The following is a 23,216-nucleotide window of genomic DNA, read 5'->3' as shown; positions in this document are numbered from 1 at the left end:
AATGGATGCTTTTATAAAAAATAACAAAGCAGAAATAAGTGCATTACCGACGTGATGCTAATCTTAATGGATTAAACAACCCTACTGGTCAGCTGAGACCAAACCAGGCCAGCTGTGCTGCTTCATTAATGTTCACCTGTTCTTTCTTTCTGCCGCCAGCAGGGTAAACCTGATGTCTTATCAAAGCGATAGTCATCTCTGTCTGGAATCTCGGGGCAGCGAGGGGGGGAGGGAGAGCTGGAGGGACAACAAGGTGTCCCTGCTGACAAAGATGCATTAAGACGAGGATGAGTCACCAAATCTGCCGAGCTCATCTCGCTGCCAGCAAAGGGGGTTCCTCTGTACCTCTGTCTTCTCCCTCACTGCAGTCAGCTCCCTCCCTCCTTCGTCTCTCCTCAACCCTCCTCTCGCTCTCTGTGATCCGGCGGTGAGGGATCCGCCAACAACACTACACCGGATCAAGATGCCAATCGATTGGAAGCACGGTGTCTACAGATAGTCTTAACTACCTCTAGGTGCATTCTCTCTGTCGTATATTATAATTTTTTGTTTGTCTATATTTCTTTTAACTCATTCACTTGTGGCTCACATTTACCAAAAGCCAACTTTTAACCCATTTGAAGAAATTGGTTTATTGTCCCACTAGTGCTGGTTTATTGTTTCCCTATAGTGTCTCGTGTGGTTTTGTACCAGGCTCATGAAGCATTTTGTACATGTGGGTGACAAAAAACAAAAGAAGCAATGTCTCTAAACACCATATAAATACATATATGTTTATCTATCGCCATCTATTCTCAGATCTCGGATGTGCAACCCACGCTGACGGCATCCACTTCCAATCCACTTACTTACTAACAAGCTCTCTTGTCTGTCAAATGGCACTTTTACAGTAGTACGCCACCTTAAATAGCATTTATTTCCTCTTAATTCTTTAAGAAATGTGCAATTCTTACTTAAATTTGAATGGCCATTTTGAGCCCGATGCCATAAACATCTAGACAAAGCTTAATGGCGCAGTGTTTTATGGTACGCCCCCACAGAAGAGCCTGCCAGAGCAACTTGCACAGCTCAACACCATGTACTGAACCTCCACAAAAACACTGCAGCAAAACAGAGAAGTGAGGATCTGTGTGAGCTGGTAAATGTGTGTGGATATTTGTATGTATTTGTTGGGTTTTAATTGTGGTGATTTAGGGGTGGATTATAAAGACCGCACTGGTGAATTTGTTAGTGTGATTTTGAGTGCACGTACACACAAGACTTTCATTTACCTAGGAAGGTGTTGGAGATGAATTCGGAAACCTGATTCCCAGACCGACTCATCTCAGATAGGTGCGTCAACTCCCGATTCAACATTCTCTTGAACTGCAAGAGAGAAAGAGGAAGAGGAGGGGGGAGAGAGAGAGAAAAAATGTCGTCAGTTTCCACTGAGGGAAAACCTGGGAGAAATTACGGTACAAGATTCCACAGAAAATACACTTTTATTCCACCAGCTCCAGATTTATTATTTAATTACAGTGTAAAATCAGTGATGGAGGGAAGGGGGGGGGGGGGGGGCACATCTTGTTCCCCATCCATTTTCCCACAAATTATTTAGGGTGTGGATCATTATTTGTTTTACCAGTGGTTTAAGCCATCACCTTTTAATACCCCACATTTCACCTCCGGCAACCAATTTACAGTTTTATTACATTGAATCACATTTCTGGGGCCTATTTAGCCGTTTCACTTGCGTCAGTGTGCAAGAATTTCAATGATGTCAAGAGGAAAATCTGCACACTGCTCCCTGCAGTCCTCTTTGTTACAACATTTTGGGCGATTTTCATGTACTTTTCGTATTATGAGCCGTTTTAAATAGATGAAATAGGCGAGGGAGACAGATGAGTTTGACAGTACACGGAGACCCGGGCACTGCAGTAGCAGCTGTTTATGACAGACTGATGCATGCGCGTGCACACACATCCAGACTAACACACACATATACAGACACACAGAACTCTGCAGAGGGCTCAAGATGGAGCCTGAGCCACATAAAACCATTCTGTCAGACCCCCCCGCCCCCAACACCCCACCTCACCATGATGGAAAATATCTTTTGGTGCAATTAGGCTAGCACGGTAACCTGAAAAGCTCCAGGGAATCATTATCAAAATGATGAATTTCTATAGAAATGGCAACACAGCACAGAGAGGTACGATGAAATGGGTGCGTTACCCCCGACAAGCTACGTAGATAAGCGTCACACACCTTAATGTAACCCCAAGAGACCGACAGCAGGTAATTGGCTTCAGGCATTTTGGACCCCGTTTTCTCGTTCCTACACAAAGCCAGAACTGTAATCCAATAGAAAATAAATAGAGGCAGACGAACAGGATTCCTTCAACGCCAAAAAAAGGACAAAAAAAATCCCTTCTTCTCTCCTCTTGTGATTCTCTTCTCAGCAGCTAAGAGAGCAGCTCGATGACAGCTCACTCTGCCTCTCAGCAGCAGAAAAGGGCCAGCTCGGAGTCTCCATGCCTGGCTATGGATGTGAGGATAGATGGAGAAGGAAAAGTAGGCGCTGGTTGAGGAGGAGATCCAGCGGGCACGGTGGTTCGGCTGGAGCAGCTGGAGCCGTGAGCTGGGAACTCTCAGTGCACTGAGGAATTATAGAGGAGCGAGGAAGGGAGGAGGGGAAAGTAACAACGATGGAGACAGGAGGAGGAGGAGGGAGTGAGGAAGCGATGTTCATCAGACTGGAGGGGGGGTTCCTCCACTGGATTTGTCTTGCTTCACTGCTCTCACTGCTGTAGCGCTCACTACCCCCCTCCTACCCTGCTTCTCTCTTTCTGGTTCCCTCCCCCTTCTGTCTCTCTGCTGTAGTCTGCCAGCCCCAGCAACACGCTCTATCGACAACACATGATTTGACAGAAAGTGGGGAGAAAGGGGGAGCCCTAATTACGGCTTGGCATTGGTGTATACATGATGGGGATGTTTGAGTGACTGGCATATAATATCCAGATGTAACATCCTCTCTTCTCTTGTTTTCCAGCTGTGCAACCGCTGTACATAAAATCCCATCCTCTTCCATTCCCAGCCCCGGTAATTCCCTCTTTTTATTATGAAGTCAGCCATTGTGAAGGAATGTCACGGAGCCGTACAGCTATCAGCCCTCCCTCTACAGTAAAACAATGAGGGCTGATAGAGGGGATGGCGCACGTTTTGAGGAATGTGAACGCACATCCACTGTATTTTTTATCACCATTATTATCTCTATTATCCTCTCCCTCGTTTGAGTCTTCTGTTGTCTCCTGACATCCAGAGCGCCGCGGCCATTGTGGAGAACTCATAAGCCTGTTCATTATCTGTATCCCATAATAATATCAGATGCTGTCAGGGTGTCTGTGGAAGGCTATTTATAACAACCGAGAGAGAGTGGGGAAGACGGTCAGAGGAGAGAGAAAGAAAAAGATGGGAGATAATTGCATCCTTCCCCAATTTAGGTGACAACTGCCCACGGTTTTTCTCTCTCTGCCTGTGTGTACGCCAATTACCAGAACACCGCAACGCCATGGCAACAGCATCAGGCGGCCGGTGTTGGGCTGTTTTGAAAAGGAGGAGAGGAGGAGAGAAAGAGAGGAGAGGCTTCCCCTTTTCCTTCCCAGGCAGACATGTGCTGTAGCTGCTGAGCTGTCACGAGGACACACCACACACCTCGCCTCTGCTCGCATCCACCGATCTCCCCGTTCCCCCTCCCCTCCGCTCCATCTCCCTCGCTCTCCACCACTTACATGTCAATTTCTCTCCCGGCTGCCACTTGCCAACACAGTCATCAATCTCTCTGTCTGTCTGCCTCGCTGGCAGAATCAATGGGCCGTCCTTGGAGCAGGTGTTGATACTGCTGCAGTGTACAAGGCGAGGGCCACCTGACTGGAATATACTGTCACATCAGTACCACAGGACAATTTTCAACGGGCGCTGTTTGTCAATTTTGAAACGACTTTTGTTTGCGAAACCCCTCGAGGGTGGCTTCGCCTTATGAGAAAAAAATATCCACAGTTCTTGTCACTTCAGAGTCAATTCATGGGAAACTGTAAACAGAAGTTCCCAGACATCCTCTCGGTCCGATGTGTTTGTGTGTACGAGTTTGGAAAGATGAGGGGGAGATCAAAGCTTCCCCGAGAGGATCCCGGATTATCCTCCCACTGAGGAAAAGTACCAGAAGCAGGGAGGTGGGAAAGCAAGAAAAGAGAGAGAAACAGAGGAGGCAGCTCTTTATATAATAGCTCACTGCATAATATATAAAGAAACCAGAAATAACAGCGGGGGATGTCTCACTGCAGTGTGTTGAGGAGCTATGCTTCCCCAGAGAGAAATGCCTCAGTACACACACACACACACACACGCACACACACACACAGCAGAAGCCTACAAACGCTATTATCTATAGTTAAGCACAATCGTTGCTGACATGTCGCACGCATGTTTTACACACTCTTGCCCATATGTTTCTGTACGAGTGTGTTGTTGCCAGTGTGTTGTTCAGTGAGGAGCAGAAGGGAAGCCTCTTTACCTCCTACTGACACTGTGACGCTGGAGGAGGATTAGCCTCTCGGAGCTCTGTGGGTATCTCTTTCTCACACTGTACATCTATCATATGTATTCACTTCTTCACAAACCTCGTCTCTCCTGTTCTCCTTTTCTCTATCAAATTTATTTGAACAGTTTGTATGGTAAATGGTAAATGGACTTTTATATAATGCCTTTTTAGTCCTCCAACCACTCAGAGTGCTTTACACCACATGTCAGCATTCACCCATTCACACACATTCAAACACTGATGACAGAGCCCATCAGGAGGATTTAATCGAAATACTCATTCAAACACCGATGGCGCAGCCGTCAGGAGCAATTTGGGGTTCAGTATCTTGCCAAGGGACAATTCGACATGTGATCAGAGGAGCTGGGGATCGAACCGCCGACCTTCCGATAGGTGGCCGACCTGCTCTACCTCCGAGCCACAGCCGTCCCAATAGATTTTTAACCTCCTGTAGTAGATTATTTTTAAATTGTCACTGTTGGAAAATGCTTAAAATTGCCAAAACTGTCTAATAAGGCCTGAATCATTTTCATCTGAAGTGGTTCAGATTGAAGTTATGCCTTTGAGCCACTAGTGGGCGCTCTATGCTCTGTCTGCTGTAGAGCAGCCAGCTCAGTGTTCAGAGAGTGTTGACCTCTTAACCCTGCAGTGACAGAAATGCACAACTTTACTTGGGAATAAACCTGATTAAATCCTCTTTTTCTATCAAATATAAAAAACTAATTTTAGTAGGAAATCTTAAATAATCTGAATTTACAATGATGAGCGTGGAAGTTTTGAAGAGCAAAGCAATTACACCAATTACACCATGACGTTACACCTTTAAAGCTCAACATCATTAGCTTCAATTAAAAAAAAATCATTAATTTAACCCATTTTCCCCAAAGACTATATTTAGTATGATAAGGATTTGTTCTGAAACAAACAAAGTCTTTAAATTTGGTATGGACATACTTTTCCTGAAATAATCCCTTCAATTTTACTGATTATTCTAGGGCATTTTCTACCATTTTTTAAAAGACAGAAGTCCCATGTGCCCAAAGAAAAAAATCACTTTTCAGCCAACTGTTTGATCGATTTACAAAATGTGTTCAGATCTGTGCTTAGGCAAGCCCAGAGAACATTTTCACCAAAGGGAATTTAAAATTTCAGTTACGCACACAAATGGTTTAATCAAGATAATGTCATATTTACGGTATGCAACATCCCTGACTACGATTTATGTAATCAGTCTTTCTTCAGCAGTGAAGCTGCAGCGGTTGTGGTTTATCTCCTCCTCGCTATAAGACGAATGTGACGCAGGGTGGTAACGTCGGCGCAATGGCAAAGGCTCACTGTGACATAACTCTGTAAAGATCGGGGAAATCTACCTACGTATGAACCGTGCGTATGTTGGATGAAGCTATAGACGACTCTGAGACACGGCCTGACAGCCTCTCACTTCCTCTGACTCACTCACTCGTGCTAGTGTGTGTTTGTATGAGAACAACGTATTCATGTGTCTCTGAACCTGTGCAGAAAGATGTATATAAAAAAAAGGAACGGTAAAGAGACAAAAAAACGGAGGGAGTAAGATAAACGTAAGTAAGCTATTTCTCAGCTGAGTGATTCATTCCCACCACTCCCAGCTGCTCAAGGCCTCGGAGTCAGATGTGGTGTGTGCAACACCATTTTTGGCTGGAGGAGAACAGTTAACAGGCTGCACAACTGTGCTCCCTCGAGCTCTGGTTGCTGTATTACACCAACAAACAAGAAATGCTTGAATCCCCAAAACCTCTACTGCATTATTCAACACTCAAATGAATGCTTAAATCATATAGAAAGCAACATTTGATCATGTTAACAAGAGTAATGGTATGTATCCCCCTAACTTTTGGGAAACATTTCCAAAAACGTTTTCCTTACTCTCTGCATCCCGTTTGAACAAACCGACTGTTGAGCAGCATCTAAACACTTTGCCACTACTTCACTATTTCTTCCCAGATGAGCAGAGTGTTCGGCCTCAGTCAGAGAAAGAAAACTCTCCAGGCTTTGGTGCTTAGAAACACCACTTATCAATAACTTAAATCCACAGTCATTTTGCTTATTAACTCAATCATGTCCCTCTCTTTAGATGACACTAGACTCTTCTAGAGAAAGACAAACACACATTGTTGATGCTTTTTGCTCTACATGCCTGTTTTACGAGCAGTAGCTACACAGTTCAACAAAGTACCAACTACTATCACCAATAAAGTCACTTAATAACTCGTGAGGAAATCAGTTTAACATTGTTTCAAGGAGAACTAAACAGCGTCTGCAATTAATAGTCTCTAGAATGCCCATATCTTCCTTAAATCTCCACACCATGGGAGGAAAGTTTAAGTAATCCCAAGAACTCAAGTTGTAACTGGACAGAAAGACAATGTGCACTGAATTAAACTTTGCTCTTTAGGGCAAATGATGACGAAAGGTCCCTCAGTGTCTCACAATACAGCCGCAAATCTAAAGTCAGGGGTTCAATGATTCTCAAAAACCGAATGCACGCACCACTGCTTCTTGCATGAAGCTCTGAAAAGTGTGTATAATTAGAAAATGAACAAATAAAAAAGCACATAGCTCCTCTAAAAACATATACTTCAGCAGCTACAACTAACCATCACAAGCTTTCAAACGGAAGAAAACCATAAAGCATGCACTGCATTCAGCATCCGCAGCTGTGAAATATGTTTAAAGTCTTCCGAAGATGACCAGATTAAACAACACCAAAGGACATACAACTGAGACTTTATGTTTAAGACTATAACCACGGCATGTGAACTTCACACCAAATAAGCCACAAAAGTTAGAGAAAAAGACAGAGAATCTTACAGTCCATCAAGATACCTAAAAAGTAAATCTCTGTATATCTAACTACAAAACAATCCATGAAAACTCACCTTTCTCCAACCATTGAGCTTCCCTATTTTCCTCTCTTTCTTGTCAAAGCAGCAGGCTCCCATGTTGCTGTGTGTGGAGTGCAGAGCAGAGCGGGGCTGCCGTCCGTTAAAGTGTCTGTCTCAGTCTGACTACAGCATGAGTAAAAGGACCAAGCCTTGGTTCTCTGACGCTGGGAAACGCCACAGCTCTAGTGACTCACTTTGGGCTTCGAGGTCTGACTGGGCTTTACCTCACACCCTGTGTATGTGGAGCAATGACTGAGAGTGTGTGTGTGTGTGTGAGAGAGACCTCTGCCTCATACACACTCCCTCACGGGGGAGGTCCCGCCTCTTGCGCCTCTGTGCTTGCTGTACACTACTTCTGCAGCTCTGAGGTTTACACTGTCAATATCGTGCTGATCACTCTGATGACTACAACACTTCCTGTTTTGATCAAATCAGTGGATTTCCTTGAACTTCTAAAGGTAGCCAGGTGTAGATGTTTCTTTTTTCTAACTTTCAAGAGTCCTTTAGTTTACAGAAAAAAGGTTTACATAATCCGCATTACACATTAACACACTGATGAATCAACAGACACACAATGGTCTTATATTTGCCAAATCTGTTCTGTTCACATAAAACATGTAGAGTTGCGCGAAGGCCCAACAGCAACTGTGCTAAATCAACAGGTTTCAAATAGGGCTGCAACTAACAATTATTTTGATCATCCATTTAATCTGCTGATTATTTTCTTGACTGATCGATTAACTGTTTCAGGTATAAAATTGAAATGAAATAATCTGTCGTATGCTGCTTTTCTTACGTTGCAGTAAATGTTATATTTTGGGGGGTTTTGGACTGTTGGTTGGACAAAACAAGACGATGACGCCACACGTTCTCTAGGATATTGTGAAGGGACTTTTTCACAGTTTTCTGATGTTTTATGGATCAAACTATTTAATCGAGAAAATAACCTGCAGATTAATTGCTGATGAAAATAATCATTAGTTGGGTTCCTAACACCTCGTTTCCAAACAGCTTTGTTTTGTGTCCTTTATTCCGTATAATAACGCAAGGAAATCCATCTCTTTACGGATGGATAGAAAGACCACCGCAGAAATGGGAGTTAATTTTGTCTGTTCTTCGTCATCCGGTCCAATGGAATATATGCATGGAGCATTATCGATACAAAAATAGGACCAATAATGCGTGGCGACAAATAAGTGAGAAGGTTGGCCTGCCAGGTGTATAGCCAGTTTTATAAAATGCTAACTTCCTGTGGCACACAGTGCATACTGTCTGTTTCGCAAACACACAGAGATCACGGAGGTTCATATAGGAATGAATGAACTTCTGGTAGACCCTTATACGTACACTGTAATGTCTTGTTTTGTCCGACCAACAGTCCAAAACCTAAAGATAGAAAAGCGTAAAATCCGTTGTTTAATCTGTATTATTTTTTATATTAATCAATTCATCGTCTAGTTTATAAACTGAAAATAGTGAAAATGTCTTCTTCCATGGTCCAAGGTGTGATCAAACAGTCCAAAACTCCAAAAGATATTCATTATCCAATGATATAAAACAGAGAAAAGCCGAAAATCTTCACATTTGAGGAACTGGCAGCAGCGAATATTCATTTTTGCTTGACAACAGTAAACAAAATGTTTCTGCCAATTGATTAATGGATTACTCCACTTATCATTTCAGCCCTAGTTTCACATAACAGTCTCCAGCCTCGACACAGAAGAATATTTCTTCTTGACCCGTCTACAGCCATACATAACAGGGAGGACAGTCACGTACTGTAACCCTCAGCGGCCACAGCCTGCTCTTCACCTTGAAAGTACAGCAGCAGCCTCTCGGGTTTCACCTCCCTCGTCCTCGTGTTTCATACTCTGCCACAGCTTGAATAACAGTTTTTCCATCCTAAACACAACAGGTAGTCGAGGGGCCACATTAGCTGACCGGCATGCTCTCGTTCATAAAAACCAGGTCGAGTGTAATGGCCCACATGACAAAGAGGAAGCAGTTGTGTAATCATGTTTTAGTTTACTGTGAAAACAAGGCGAGGAGTATGATAGCCTAGATATCAAAAGGAATTAACCTATTGTTAATATGGGCACACAGCCACATGCACACCCAAACACACACAGTCCATGCATACAAGACAGACATGTCTGAAGGAGGAGTCTTTATCAGATGGTTACGTGTCAGGACACATAACCTACCAAACTCACGTCAATGAGAGTGGGTCATAACACACAATAAGCACAATGTGCCGCCTGATATGCTCCACTGTAGATCAGTCACGACCAGCACTCTTTAAGGTACAGTGTGTCGGATTTAGTGGCATCTAGTGGTGTGGTTGCAGATTGCAACCAACTCAGTACCCCTCCGACCACGCCTCCCTTTTCAAGAATGCGGTAACGTGAGCCGCCGAGTGCAAAACCGTGGTAACGCCGTTCGCCTCGCTCAAGAGGCCATCCAAACCATAATAACACTACTTTAGGAGCAACAGAAGTCAGACGGTGGCTGGCGGTACCACGCTTTTGCACTCTGTGGCTCACATTACCGCAGTTTCACAAACGTGAGAACCACAGTGGCTTTCAGGTAACGTAAAAAGGTGAAAGGCCCTCTCAAGAGTCAGTGTTTGGTTTGTCCGTGCTGTGTAGAAACATGGCGGAGCAACATGGACGAAAACATGATTCTTAGTTTCCGGTCATTATATTCCATTTCTGCTTAGAGATCCACCGAAATGTTACACACTGTTCCTTTAATCTCTCTACACAAAAACTCACATTACTGACTGAATCTTTAAAGAAACAAACCTGAATATACATCGTTCTTACAGGTTCACTTTTTGAGTGTTTCTGATAAAATAATACATATCAATCAAGTTATTTTTAATCTTGGCAGCTCGTTGGGTAAGTCTAATAGTATTTTCTGGAAAAGCAGGATAACTGTCCTTTCATTATTCCATAGTTGGGATAGTTTGGAATTTCTCAAGTTGGGGAGTCTTCTGAAATCAATCATCACCTGCAGATAACATCTGGCTCAATCAAGCCAATTTTTCTGTGATTGCAAAAGTCCAACAAGTCCACAAATGTTGGGTTGATATGAACCAGCAGCTTTACCACATTAATGAATATAGTAAAAAAATATTTTTCACTTTCAATTCTTTTAGGAAAACCCCATACTCATTCTGCTGTAACGGATATACTGTTATAATGTTTCTCCTCTCTAGTCTCAGTGATTCAGTGTGATTCTGTCTTCCTGTAGTCTGTATATTTACGTCTAAATGTCTGTTTGTTTAAGTGGTTAATAGTATTTATTCAGTCCTCGTGTGTCTGAACTGAAACCGGTCCAGCTGACTGTCAGTGCTGGATGTGTGTCCAGATGACGACAGCAATGGGATAAATAAACACGACCATTAACCATCCAAACGGACATGATGGGATGTCTATTGTCGTCTAGAGAGAGAGAGCGGGGGATCAGGAAGGAGACAGGAAGAGAGAGTCACTCGGCCCGGGGGTCTGCATGGATCCCTCACACACACACACTCACACAAATGTTCTCTCTCTTCCTCTCTAGTTTATTGTGTTTGACCCACTGCGGGATCCCTCGCATCCTGTTGTCCAATTTTATGAGAAATAACAAGCTTATCCTCTTGGCTCGCTTGACAAACTGTTTTCAGGCTCTCTTACACACAGCTGCCACTCAGCCTATACAGTAGAGCAGCTTCACGGGATTTAACTGCCACAAGCAAATTACACAAAGTGTTTAGTGTTGAAAGTTTTGAGTCCACAAGGAAGGTGAAATCTGTCTATCGCCCTCGACAGCAGTTTAAGGCGATATTACAAATGACGAATGTGTTGACAAAGATGGCCGAGCATCCTGTCTTTATACAACGAACAGTAAACCGGACTCAATGATGGCGTCCAGCCACTTGAATGAAAATTGCTTGCCCAGCGCATAAGCCGAATAAGTTGCTTGCCCCCTCGGCCCATAGACTTTAAATTAGGATGATGTCACACACTTTAAATTTAGCGTTTTGGGCCACAGGGGATTTTGTTGCTGCAGTATCATGAGTGGCCAATGAGATAAATTGGCAGCAAGGCTGAGTGGCGATACCATTTCAAGCTCTCATAATGCATCCATGGTTGTTACCCATAGACTATAGATAAGAAGTGGACGTCACTGTGACCTCACACTTTGGTTTGTGGACTGCTGTTTTGAAGCCTCGAGTTCTGCATTTTGGCCGTCACCAGAAGTGACACGAGAGGGTGGAGCTAAGTACAACCGAACGCTGAATAACATATTTATAGGAGACCAAAAAGGTTATAATTAACTTTCATGAAATGGAAACACACTGTTTTATGGTCTATTTGACTCTAAATGGGACCATAATTTACTAAATGAACATCATGCTGTATTGAAGAAGACTTGAAACTAGCGATTGAGACCATATAGTCATGTTTACAATGTTTACTGAGGTAATAAATCAAGTGAGAAGTAGGCTCATTTTCTCATTGACTTCTATACAATCAGACTTCTTTTTGCAACCAGAGGAGTCGCCCCTTGCTGGCTGTTAGAGAGAACACAAGTTTAAGGCACTTCTGCATTGGCTTCACTTCTCAGAGCCGGAGGTTGCCACCTGTTGTAGCACATGGATGAATTTTCCACAGTGGCCAACCGTAGTACTGCATTAACAATATCCCCCGGGTCCCAAAAATAATCTTCACCAAAACTGCTGACAAAAAAAACAACAAACTGAAAAAAAGATGAATTATTACTCGTAGTATTATACTTTTTTAAACCATGAAGATTTAATTGCAAAACTTTCCCAGAGCCAGGAAACGCTCTTTTGATGTGCATGACGTCATCTCAATGTAAAGCCTATGGGCCGAGAGGGGCCAAGCAAGCGGGTGATTATGAGTCACTAACGTACATGTTTACTGGGCCACACAGCCTGGAAGCTGAGATAAGCAAACCTGGAAGAGCTAATGCACTTGATGAGCAACTTTCATCGGAATGAATGGATGTAATCTTTGAGTCAATTATTCAGTTTTCATGACACATCCATGACCTAGCACAGCTCACTTTATTGTATAAAACTGATTCACTGGTAAAAGGCTGATATACTGTATAGACTAGAGTAAAAGTTACAATGTCATATACAAGAAATATATGAATTTACTGAAGGTTAATGCATGAGTGCATCTCATTCATTCTTAGATATAAACTTCAGGAGTCAGTGCCAAGAGAAAGCTCAATAAATCAATGCATCTACAAGATATGGCCGAATATACTGCTTGGTACCAATCTCTGTCATGCTCTGTCAACTTCTTTTATAAAGAACCAGGAACTAGACCTTGGTGCATTTCACGCACAATCGATGACACAGAGGAAACAGTATAACCAGTGGACAGTGAAACGTTGTTTGTTTAAAGTCATTTTAAATAGGCTGATTTAGTGACTAACTTTAAACACGAATCCAACTCAATTGTTCTCAGATACATGTAGAGATAAGGAGTTATAGTCCAAAGACAGCAGAGTCAATCAAGTGATAAGAAATAAACCTGAAAGCCAAATATTGCTGAGTTTCAGCTCCGTCAGTGAGTAATATGGTTAAGGGGTCACTTAAAAAAAGAAGCAGGAACTGAACCTTGGTGCACATCACTCACAATCAATGACGCAGAAGCAACAGAATAACCAGTGGACAGTGAAAAGTTTGACAGGGAAGAAGGAAAGAGAGCCACAGCGGGCCAAGACACACAAAAAACACACTTCCTTTTGTCGGACAATTTCTGCACAAAAAAAGAAGAAATAAAACAGAAATGAATGGAGCTTGGAGCGGATTTAGACAGAAATCAGCTGATGAGTAACATCCAGTCATATTCATACAAGTGTGCAGAGTTGCTGCTGCAGCTTCTACCAAACCAACATCTTCTTACTGTATACGTTAGGACTTTTAAATCTGTTGCCAAGGTCATGCTAAGTTCACGTATGATTATAGCTACAGTATCTCTGGATTCTGTCGTTCATGTGTTTATTATTATGCTGAAGGATTAGTGCTACTTGCAGAGACTCTTGCTCGCTCAGGTTTGAGAGTTCCCTCAAAGAACAAAGCTTTTTTCTGTGTAAACATGATGAAGCCTCTCCTACCTTGTTAGAGGCCATGTCGCTGACAGAGCGGTAGGTCTGGATGGTCTCCAGCTGGTCCAGACACCAGTCCAACTCCTCCATCGTCTCCATGGCCAGCTTCTGGTACGCCTCATCTGTCAACAAGCAGCCGGGACACAGAGACACACGGTCAGAACAGACGGCGCACATGGAGCTCGAGCGCTGCCCGGCCACTCCCAGGCAACGTCCACTCACAGGTCCCGCTTGGGATGCCTGCTGCTGCTGCTGAGGAGGGGGAATGGCTAGAGGTGGCGCCAGGCTGCAGCGCTCCTTCATCATGAGGAGGTGTAGCTATGGGGAGCTAGTGGTACTCACAGCTGTCAGCAGAGCACAGTAGAGTAGAGTAGAGTAGAGGAAAGCTAGGACCTCGCTCAACTTTTCTCTCTGCGTATATGCGTGTGACCCCCCCCCCCCAGCCCCATTTACATGAAGTCAACCCCCCTAGCAGGAAACCAAATACCCCCTCTCCATTGCCACACAGACGCACATTACCCCACCTCACAGGAAGCAAACAGACACCTGTACATCTACACACACATGAACGCACACATCAGCGTTTCTCATGCTAAACCAAACTATGATTTAATTTCCTGCTTTCTCCGACACTCATACGTACACAAATACATTCAAACTTAATCAAGCAACTGATAAGTCAGTGTAATCACATCTGATTATTAACTATAGATAGATAACTGCACTCCACAGACTGTTTTGTTTAACAGGAGTTGAGACACTAACATGGTAATGGGCCTCCTGTCGGTCTCTGGTGGGGCTCCGCATGATGTTTTAATGAGTCCACGCAGAGTCAAGAACATTTCTTGTTTTGGTCTGGTGCATAAATGATAACAGCTGCTGTGAAGACGTGTGGTTACTGTTGTGCTGTGTGTACGTATGTCAAAGGCCCAACCACAAATGTAGCCCGAGGACTAAATTACAGGAACTGGCTTAGGTATCAATTTTACCAGAACTGAATAATATTTCCGCAACGTTCAGCAACAGTCAGAGTGTGTTTGTGTGATTAAGCATTGTGATGTCTTTTCTTTGTAAAACAGTCAGTAACTCTGTTTTTTTTTAAGTCATACCGTATGTTAATCATTGCAAGTACTGATTATTTTCATGATTGATGACATCGGCAATTAGTTCCTTAAGTAATTGATTGATTGTTTAGTTAGTAAGTCAGAAATAGTGAAAAAATAGGTGATGTCTTCAAGTCGTGTTTAGTCCAAAAACCCCAAAAAACATTCACTTTACTATCACATAAGACAAAGAAAAGCCGCACATTTTCAGACTGTTTGGCATTTTTGCCATAAAAAAAGACTTGGATTATTAAATCGATAATGAATTAATCGATTATTGAAATAGTTGCAGATTGATTAATCATTTCAGCTATTTATTAAATATTACTTTAAATAATCTATAACAATTTGTCTTGCACTTTTCTTGCAAAAAATGCAACATAAAGTGATTGTAGTGCAACAAAAGTAAGACATATAAATCAAATTTAAACATAATCTAATATACTAAATAAAATTAGGAGCGTAACAAAAATGTTAAGCCAGCATATTTAAGCCAGGATAAAAGAAAATCTGGGTCAAGTAAAGCTAAAAGATAAAAATAAAAGACGGTAAAATGTAAATAAAGACTGTTTACTCCAGTCTTTTATCAGAATCAAACATCTATAAAGTCTCTAATATCTGTCAGGAAGATTTTATTTCCCTCTAGTCTAAACCTATAGTGTTACAGTAAGCATGATTAACAGTTTATTGAGGGACTTTTCTTTGAAAATGTAAATGATTATTTACACTACAGAGTGCCTATGACCAGATATAGAGAAAAACAACAGTATTGAAGCACTGCTGAAATATTCTTGCATGAATTTAGAGTCAATATTCCAACCCTGTTCCTGTGGTTTAACTGTTTTTCAGACAACTACGACTGTACATCAAGGTTGGACATCAGAGTGATGAGATGGCTGGTGGGGCTGAACTGACACACACATATACAGTTGTCTGCTGCCCCTGCATTGTGTATACTCTGGGTCTCCTAGCTGCGGAGCACAACATGGCAGCGGGGTGTGCACTGCGGCGACCTTAGCGTGGCCACGTAGAATGTGTCCCCTGCTCTGATCTCCTCGCCATCAAAGACATGAGCCTGTTTGCTCTCCCAAACATGAGAGGCACCTGGCGCTCTGCCCACAGCCTTCCCTCGCTCTGGTGAGGGGAGCGAGAGAAAGAGTGTGTGTTTAGTTTAACTCCACAAGCGTCTGATGTCAAAACGGCTTACACTCATTTGAGAAGTTTCTTCCCCGTATCCTCAACACTTTTGAGGTGGTTTATGTTTTTGAAGAGCATAGAAAGGTCCTTTTCCCTCTAACAGTTTTCTCATTTGAACTTTTAAACTCTGCTCAGACAGAAAGTAACATGAAAGTGGTCTTAGCTACTGTTTATGCACTCATGAAATAGTTATATCCTTTTATGCAGTAATGGTCAAAAGTAATTCTAACAACACTTTTAATGATCTGAAATTTCTGTGTGAATGTTGAGGTTGTTTTTGTCATTCTGTACTTATGAGGATCGAACGTGCAAGTGTTATTATAGAGTAAAGTGGGATCGTTTTCTGGTGAATGGCAGTCGCCACACATCCAAGGCTTAGATGAACATGACAGTCTCACAGTTGAATCATCAATGCAACAGATGAGCAATTGTGTTAAAAGTATCTAGTTCTTTGATAAAAAGAACTTAAGCAGAGAATTTGACTATACCCTCAGGGCAAAGGTACAGAGTTCCCTGTTCAAAGAAAACCATCTATAAAAAACATTAATCAGTAAGGACAGCTACTTTTTGAAGCCAGCTTCCTACCTCAGCACACAGCATTTTATATCTATTTATTCAAGCACCATGGAGAACCTGGTGCTCCTTTTAATGTAGCTTCTATTGTGTTTTTATATAAATGTGTTTTAATGTGTCCAATCTGGATGTGATGTGTTTTAATATACCTTATTTAATAGCAAAAAGTAGACAATAAAGTCATTTCTATTCTATTCGATAACTCCAGAGGAACATTTTGGTAAGAAACGTCCAATCACAAAGCTTAAAATTCCACACTGCTTACAAATGGCGGAAACTAAAGATTACGCTTTGTGAAAGCAGGATAATAATACTGCACATTCAGCTAAATTAGTTAACGTTTAGATTCTGGGTCAATATTGGATGAAATCAGTGATCATAATGTTTTGATCCCTTCTTGCATCAGTTTTTGTCCTCCTGAACTAGTTTGTTTTATCTGATGCACGTGCATGCGGGAAATGTGATACACAGTCCTGCCAATGGTTTCACACTATTCCACAGATCTACTTGGTAATGCGCCAAGAAATGCAGCAATGCACCAGCAAAGGCGGGGAAGAAGAAGAAGAAGAAGAAGATGACTTCAAGCTAGTAACATGGATCTAACAATGCAGGATTAAAACTTTTGAGAAAGATCTGCGTTTTAAATGTACGTTTGATGAGGAAGGGAAAGCATTCAACACATTTTGTTAGACCTCAAGGAGACACACAATACCTTCAAGCATTTGAAATTAGCTACAGGTCTGATTTACACATCTGGCTGGCTCTTCGCCATAGCAACCGTCACTAATCCTGATGGGCACCGTAGTATTAAGAACCATTACGGCATACAAAATTGACAGAAAAACAAGACTTTAAGTTGTAATATTTGTACTAAACTAGATTGGGTTAAAGTTCAGAGCTAGAGGGTGCTGATGTGATCAACAAAAGTTTGGTTTGGCATGACATGTCTTTGTGTGTGTGGTAGTGAGGCTGCGTCAGGGGTAAAACTGAATCGCTAGATTTATTACTTGAGCTCTAAACCACGTTCACGACTTTGATTTCAAAACCCACAAAAATGGATACAGTGCTGTAAAATCTGGTTTAGTGAGTCAGGACCTAAAGCTGGTCACAAGGCCAACTTCTTGTGGGTTCCCACATATTAAACTCATTCTCTAGGTAGGTGCCAGATCCACTTAACTATGGCGCTTGTATAACAGTCCCTGCTGGCAAGCAGAGACAATACCAGTCAGTCTTTACTCCAGTGCAGTTTACCACCAGTCAAATAAAAAACAAAGATCAATGTTCAAAGCATGGCCTCTCAGTTAGTTCTCAATACTATTGTGATCAAATCTGATGTCAATTCTTTAAATACTTCACTTCAGAGGAAAATAGGATGTAATGACCATAAAGTAAACACAACCCAGTCCCGGTGTTTATCCTGCAGCTAAAAGACAGACGAGTCAACCGAAATCATTGCAAGACATTGGCTCCACTGTTCCTGAGTTAACCCCAATGGTAATTGAATGATGGTACAATCCCCTGACAATTTGATCATAATACTATGTAGACAAGATTATTGAAACAATAGAAATGCCTGTAAAGGGCGATATTTTTTAAAAGGATTAGGCTCAAATGTTCAACTTTCCAAGAAAAATTATAGAGTGGTACTGGAAACCACAATGATGGATTTCGGCCTTGATTTAAAAAAAAAATGTTTTTGTGTTTGATATCTAGCCTAACTAATCCATATAGTTTCAAAAAACTTACAGCAAAACTTACAGAGAAAAGAAAAATGGGATCTAGATTTAATTACAGTTAAAAACTCCCCGATTATTACCAACAAATACACTTTTATATTCTCACTTGTTTTAACAGAAGTAGTATGCATGTTAGCGGCTGCATACCATAAATTACTTTAGTTACAGCAGTCTGCTCTGTGTACTGTCATGGCCTCAGATGGACTGAGGGAAACAGCATTCAGAAGCCAACACACATACACACTAGCACCACAATGTATGAGGGGATTTCCACCGCCTCCACCCTGACACAAGGACCTTTCTGATCAACGCTCAGACCTACAGTGTCTGTCCCACATGGGCAGACAGGAAAACACACAGATATACATGTACTATCCAGTCAGACACACCAGAGTACTGTACATCAACTGAAATGTGTCATTACTGCCCTCAGACATAAAACATCAAACATGTACTTTCCAGCTGAGGGAGGCGGCGACAACAGGCCGCAGAGGCTCTTTCTCTAGATGCAGTATTTCCTACACAAAGTTAAAAGTACCACTATTAACAACAAAAGATAAAACAGAGAGAAAAACAAGCACATTGTCAACACTTAAGCAAAGTTGTTACCTGAAAACCTTCAGTTATAACTAGGGCTGTCAATTGATTAAAATATTTAATTGCGATTATTCGCATGATTGTCCATAGTTAATCGTGATTAATCACAAATTAATCACACATTTTTTTATCTGTTCAAAATGTACCTAAAGTGATCCCGCAGATCCCAGCTGGACATCAGTAGAGTAGGCGGTCCTTCAATGTGGCCCAGGACACATTTGCGTACACATTGCTAAATGAATGTGGCCCAGACCACCTCTGAATGTGGTCTGAAAGATCCGATCTCAATGTGTCTTGTGTGTGTTCACAACTCTATTTAGAGCTGTCCACATGTGATCAGATCACTGAGGACGCATGTTAATAACAGGTCTGAACAGGGCCAAAGGCAGCGCAGACCAGATCCACTCCTTCCGTTGTAACCTTTCACAATAAAAACCCTAGGCATATAATATTCGCAGGCAAGTATTATGCATTTTCGTGTCGTTTATTCGTCACGCCCCCATTGGCTAAAGGCCTTAACAATGAATTGAATGAGCTGTTCTAGCAGTATTGTACATGAGTTCCTGTTATTGTGTCCATCGACAATTCATTAATTATTTTTCTTTGATTGTCTCTCAGATTAAACCAACGGGGATGACATGCACCAATCCGGACTCAAATCCAGGCCGCTGTGGTAATGGCGTTTCTAAATGTTTGTTGCTCTGTTGATTTATTGACACAGGACTTTATGGGAGACAACTTCTTCTTTGTAACAGGTGCACATCACACACACACACACACACACACACACACACACACACGCACATGCACACACACAACCTAGTACATATACAGCACATGGCATATGGCGCTATCAGACTATTTAAGGACAAGTGTGCCCAGAGGACGTCAGTCCAGAGGACTTAAAGCAGTGTATGTGTGTGTTTGTTTGTGTGTGTGTGAGACAGCTGCATCTGTCATCCTCTCGTGGGGATAGAGTCAGTTTCCTGCCTGTGATGTGATGCTCGCTGCAGCAGAGTAGGAGGGCTGCAGTGCATTATCAGCAGCCAAAATCTATATGGCATTGTGGTTGAGGTTAAATCATCAGTGTTGATTACCTACAGGCGCAAACACACACTCATAAACACACACGATAAGAGGTCATCAGGGTACAATCAATCTTTTATCCTTTCATACTAATTTCTGCTTTTAATTTATTGAGTAAGCATCCATGATGTATACATGTAGAAATGCCACGTTTCCTGTGAACCGGTGTAAAACAGACCACAAACGCATAAAGAGAAACCAAACTTCTGACGTAGGTTGATCTGAAGCAGTGCCAAGTTCCTGAATGAGAGAGTCAGAGGGGGAGCTATTCTTTTATGACATCTATTACTTTACAAGAAACAGAGAACAGGTTGATCTGAAACGCTCTGGGTGGTTACACAATACTTCCTATCAAAGATCAGAGATGGTATGGTGAAGCACCGGGCTGTTCTTCCACTTTTTACAAGGCGCGTTATGACTTCACATGCACAGTATTGCAAAATCGATCACTGACAAATATTGTGAAAAGAGGGTGGTGGCGGAGTTTGTGGTTTTAGGAGCATGTTATGTGACCTTGAAACGCATGTTGATTGAAACAGCCGGGGTTCTGAGAAGAAGTGACGTAATGACATCATGACTGTGTTTCATTAGAGCTCATTTATCTGATTTACAGGGAGGCGGATAAGAAATAAAGACTCAGTAGATGGTATCAGGATTTTGTTGCCCTGTGGTTTTGAATCACAAACAGAAGGCAGAGAAATAATGACTGGACTTTGTGTTGCAATAGAGGATTTGTACATGCTTCACCACTTAATAAATTTGAAGCTTCATTGGAGCCATGACGGGTTAATGTGTCGCTGTGGGTTGCAGTATTGGTAAAATACCCTCCTGAAGCAGCACTGTGACACATTTTGGACACTGACTCACAGATTAAGAATTCTGATGTGTTGTAACGTGGCGATGAGGCTAAAGCAGAGCTGCTTCAAGTTGTCTTACTTGTCTCTGTTGAGTCGCAGCTGCATGTTTGTATATTTGCTGTCTGGCTCGAATGCAAAGACAGCTTTTATGTTTTCTGCTGCAGCCACTTGGAATAGTATGCAGAAAGAAATTAAATGAAGGAAGCTAATGAATAGCCAAATTTAAGATTTTAATTCATATCTGTTCAAAGCTCCTCTCAACCTTTTCAGTATTGCTGTGTGTTTTACTTTTGTTTTGTCTATTTGACAAACTTTGTATTGTTTTGTCTACAATTTTTTATGAGGTCGCCTTGGCCTGGTCTCCCTTTGAGGTCACCAACCTCAAATGGAGGTTATCTGATTAAAAATATTTTTAGACATTTAAACTTATTTGCTTTCTTGCCGAAAGTTGTTTAATCCATACACAAAATGAAATGTAAAAACAACAATTTAACATTTCTGTTTGAGTACAGATTAAACAACATGTAGTTTAGTGTGTTTTAGGGCAGTGGTTCCCAACCTATTTTTCTTGAAGGCTCCCCTACTTGCAACTAATAAAAACTCAGCCCGCTCCGATGTCATCACTCTAAAAAAAGAAAATTACAAATCCTCAATCTGAATAGAACTCATCAGTTTCGTCAACATAAATAAAGTGATGACATCTTGACGAGTTTGCCAAGCGAATGCAGATACATATGATCTTTTCTTGTAGTGACTTATTTAATTTACTACAATAGCCGAAATAGATTCTTGTTATTGTGGTTAAATAAATGTAATTTGTGATGTTAGATTGCTTCTAGACTGTCCTGTTCATACAAGTGCGGGCCTCCCTTTTGAACGCAGTGAAAATATTATTTTTGAAAGGCTAAACACCAACACATATGGATTAAAGCAGAGCATTTTGTTACTAGTAGCAAAATATATATATTTTAAATAGTTTTATATACAGACTTTTGTATAAATTATCCAGTTATGATTTTAGTTATACATGAGCAAATCTAATTTTGAAAACCTCAGAGCACACAAATCCTGGTGTACTTCCTGTAAGGTAAGGGGGGCCCAGACCCCAGCTTGGGAACCACAGCTTTAGAGGAACTAAGAGTGGTATCGATCTCAAAAAGACAGCGAATAAATGTATTTCCCTAAATGTTGAACTATTCCTTTAAATTAAGGTTGAATATGTTGAAAAAGAAAATCTGAAAATGGAGACGAATTGAAATTGTGATGCATTTTTATGGGCACACAGCAGGAAGGTTTGCAGGTGGGCTTGTGATCTTGGTGTTGTAAACTTGTTGTTTCTGGTATAGCAACAGGGGGCACATTCATGTGACGTATAGTCTGACTTGTAGCTCTTCTGCTTGCATTTAAGCTGTAATAAAATCAGTTCTGACCGCAAAACTTGGAACAAAAAGTGCTTTGACTGGGACACGTGTAATAACCATACATGTGTGTTGCTTCTGTGTCTGTCAGACCTCCTTACGGATCTTGCTCTCCTTGGACGCAGTGTTCCCTGGCCTTTCCATAACATAGTGTACACGTACACATTCCTGTCTGATTTACTATAGAACTCAGTGGGAATGCAACACGGAAAGCCATAAATCCAAGTAGCATGCAACAACTCCCAAAGGGTGGACACAGTGATATCAGATCCCTTGCAGGATCCTTGGAATAACAGTAAAAAAGTCTCTGCTGTGTTGATCAAACTGTCAAAGTCCAGGTGGAGGGAGAACAATTTAAGTTCTCAGGTTGTGAGAATTTTATTTCAGATAGTACAGGAGTTCATGAAGATGTAAGCCCACACAATTTTGGATGTGAATCTTAAGCCCCATTGAACAGGCCTTATTCTTCTTTGGGTGATTTTTCATTAATTTAAGAAGCTGGAATCAGAGAATTTTGACTTTAAAAATTAAAAAAATGACTCAAACCGATTAAACGATTATCAAAATAGTTGCCAATTAATTTAATAGTTGACAACTAATTGATTAATCGTTGCAGCTCTACTTGACATGTTTAGTTTTATCCCACCAACAGTCCAAAAAACAAAGAAACAAAATTAACAATGACATAAAAACACAGAAAAGCACATAATTATAACAATTGAAAAAGTAGAACTAATGAATTGCCATTTATGCTCGAAAAACATGACGTAAACGATTCATTTATTATCAAAATAGTTGCTGGTTAATTTTGTGCCCATTGACTAATTAATTGAGCACAAAAGGCCTTCACATTTTCAGTGAATGAGAATGATAGTGAAGAATTGGACTTCTGTGGAACAATTCTTAGCAAAGGCTAAAATGGCATCGTTAATGATGCATTTAGATACTGAAGGGCAAATATTTTAGTACTAGATATTAATCCAGCCCAAACAGGGCTTCAGTAACATAAAGGCC

The 23,216-nt window shown here is 41.5% G+C and overlaps 1 protein-coding gene across 8 annotated transcripts in view; it reads right to left on the bottom strand.

Annotated features, from left to right (window-relative positions):
* Positions 1–23,216, bottom strand: part of pde4ba (phosphodiesterase 4B, cAMP-specific a) — a 205,618-nt gene that overhangs the window by 8,921 nt on the left and 173,481 nt on the right. For 6 of the 8 annotated variants that reach the window (XM_074634889.1, XM_074634887.1, XM_074634890.1 and 3 more), the window contains 2 exons: positions 13,645–13,757; positions 1,272–1,365 (listed from right to left, as the gene is read on the bottom strand). In XM_074634889.1, the coding sequence (XP_074490990.1) occupies positions 1,272–1,365; positions 13,645–13,757 (207 nt within the window). Of the gene's footprint in view, positions 1–1,271; positions 1,366–2,247; positions 3,678–7,497; positions 7,772–13,644; positions 13,758–23,216 lie in introns of those variants that run through there. The other 2 variants (XM_074634893.1, XM_074634894.1) reach the window with 2 other exon arrangements.

The sequence above is a fragment of the Sebastes fasciatus genome, chromosome 5 (genome assembly GCF_043250625.1).
Source record: "Sebastes fasciatus isolate fSebFas1 chromosome 5, fSebFas1.pri, whole genome shotgun sequence".
In the NCBI taxonomy this organism is placed as follows: domain Eukaryota; kingdom Metazoa; phylum Chordata; class Actinopteri; order Perciformes; family Sebastidae; genus Sebastes; species Sebastes fasciatus.
The sequence above is the reverse complement of the archived record's forward strand: the minus strand, read 5'-3'. Positions and strand labels throughout refer to the sequence as shown.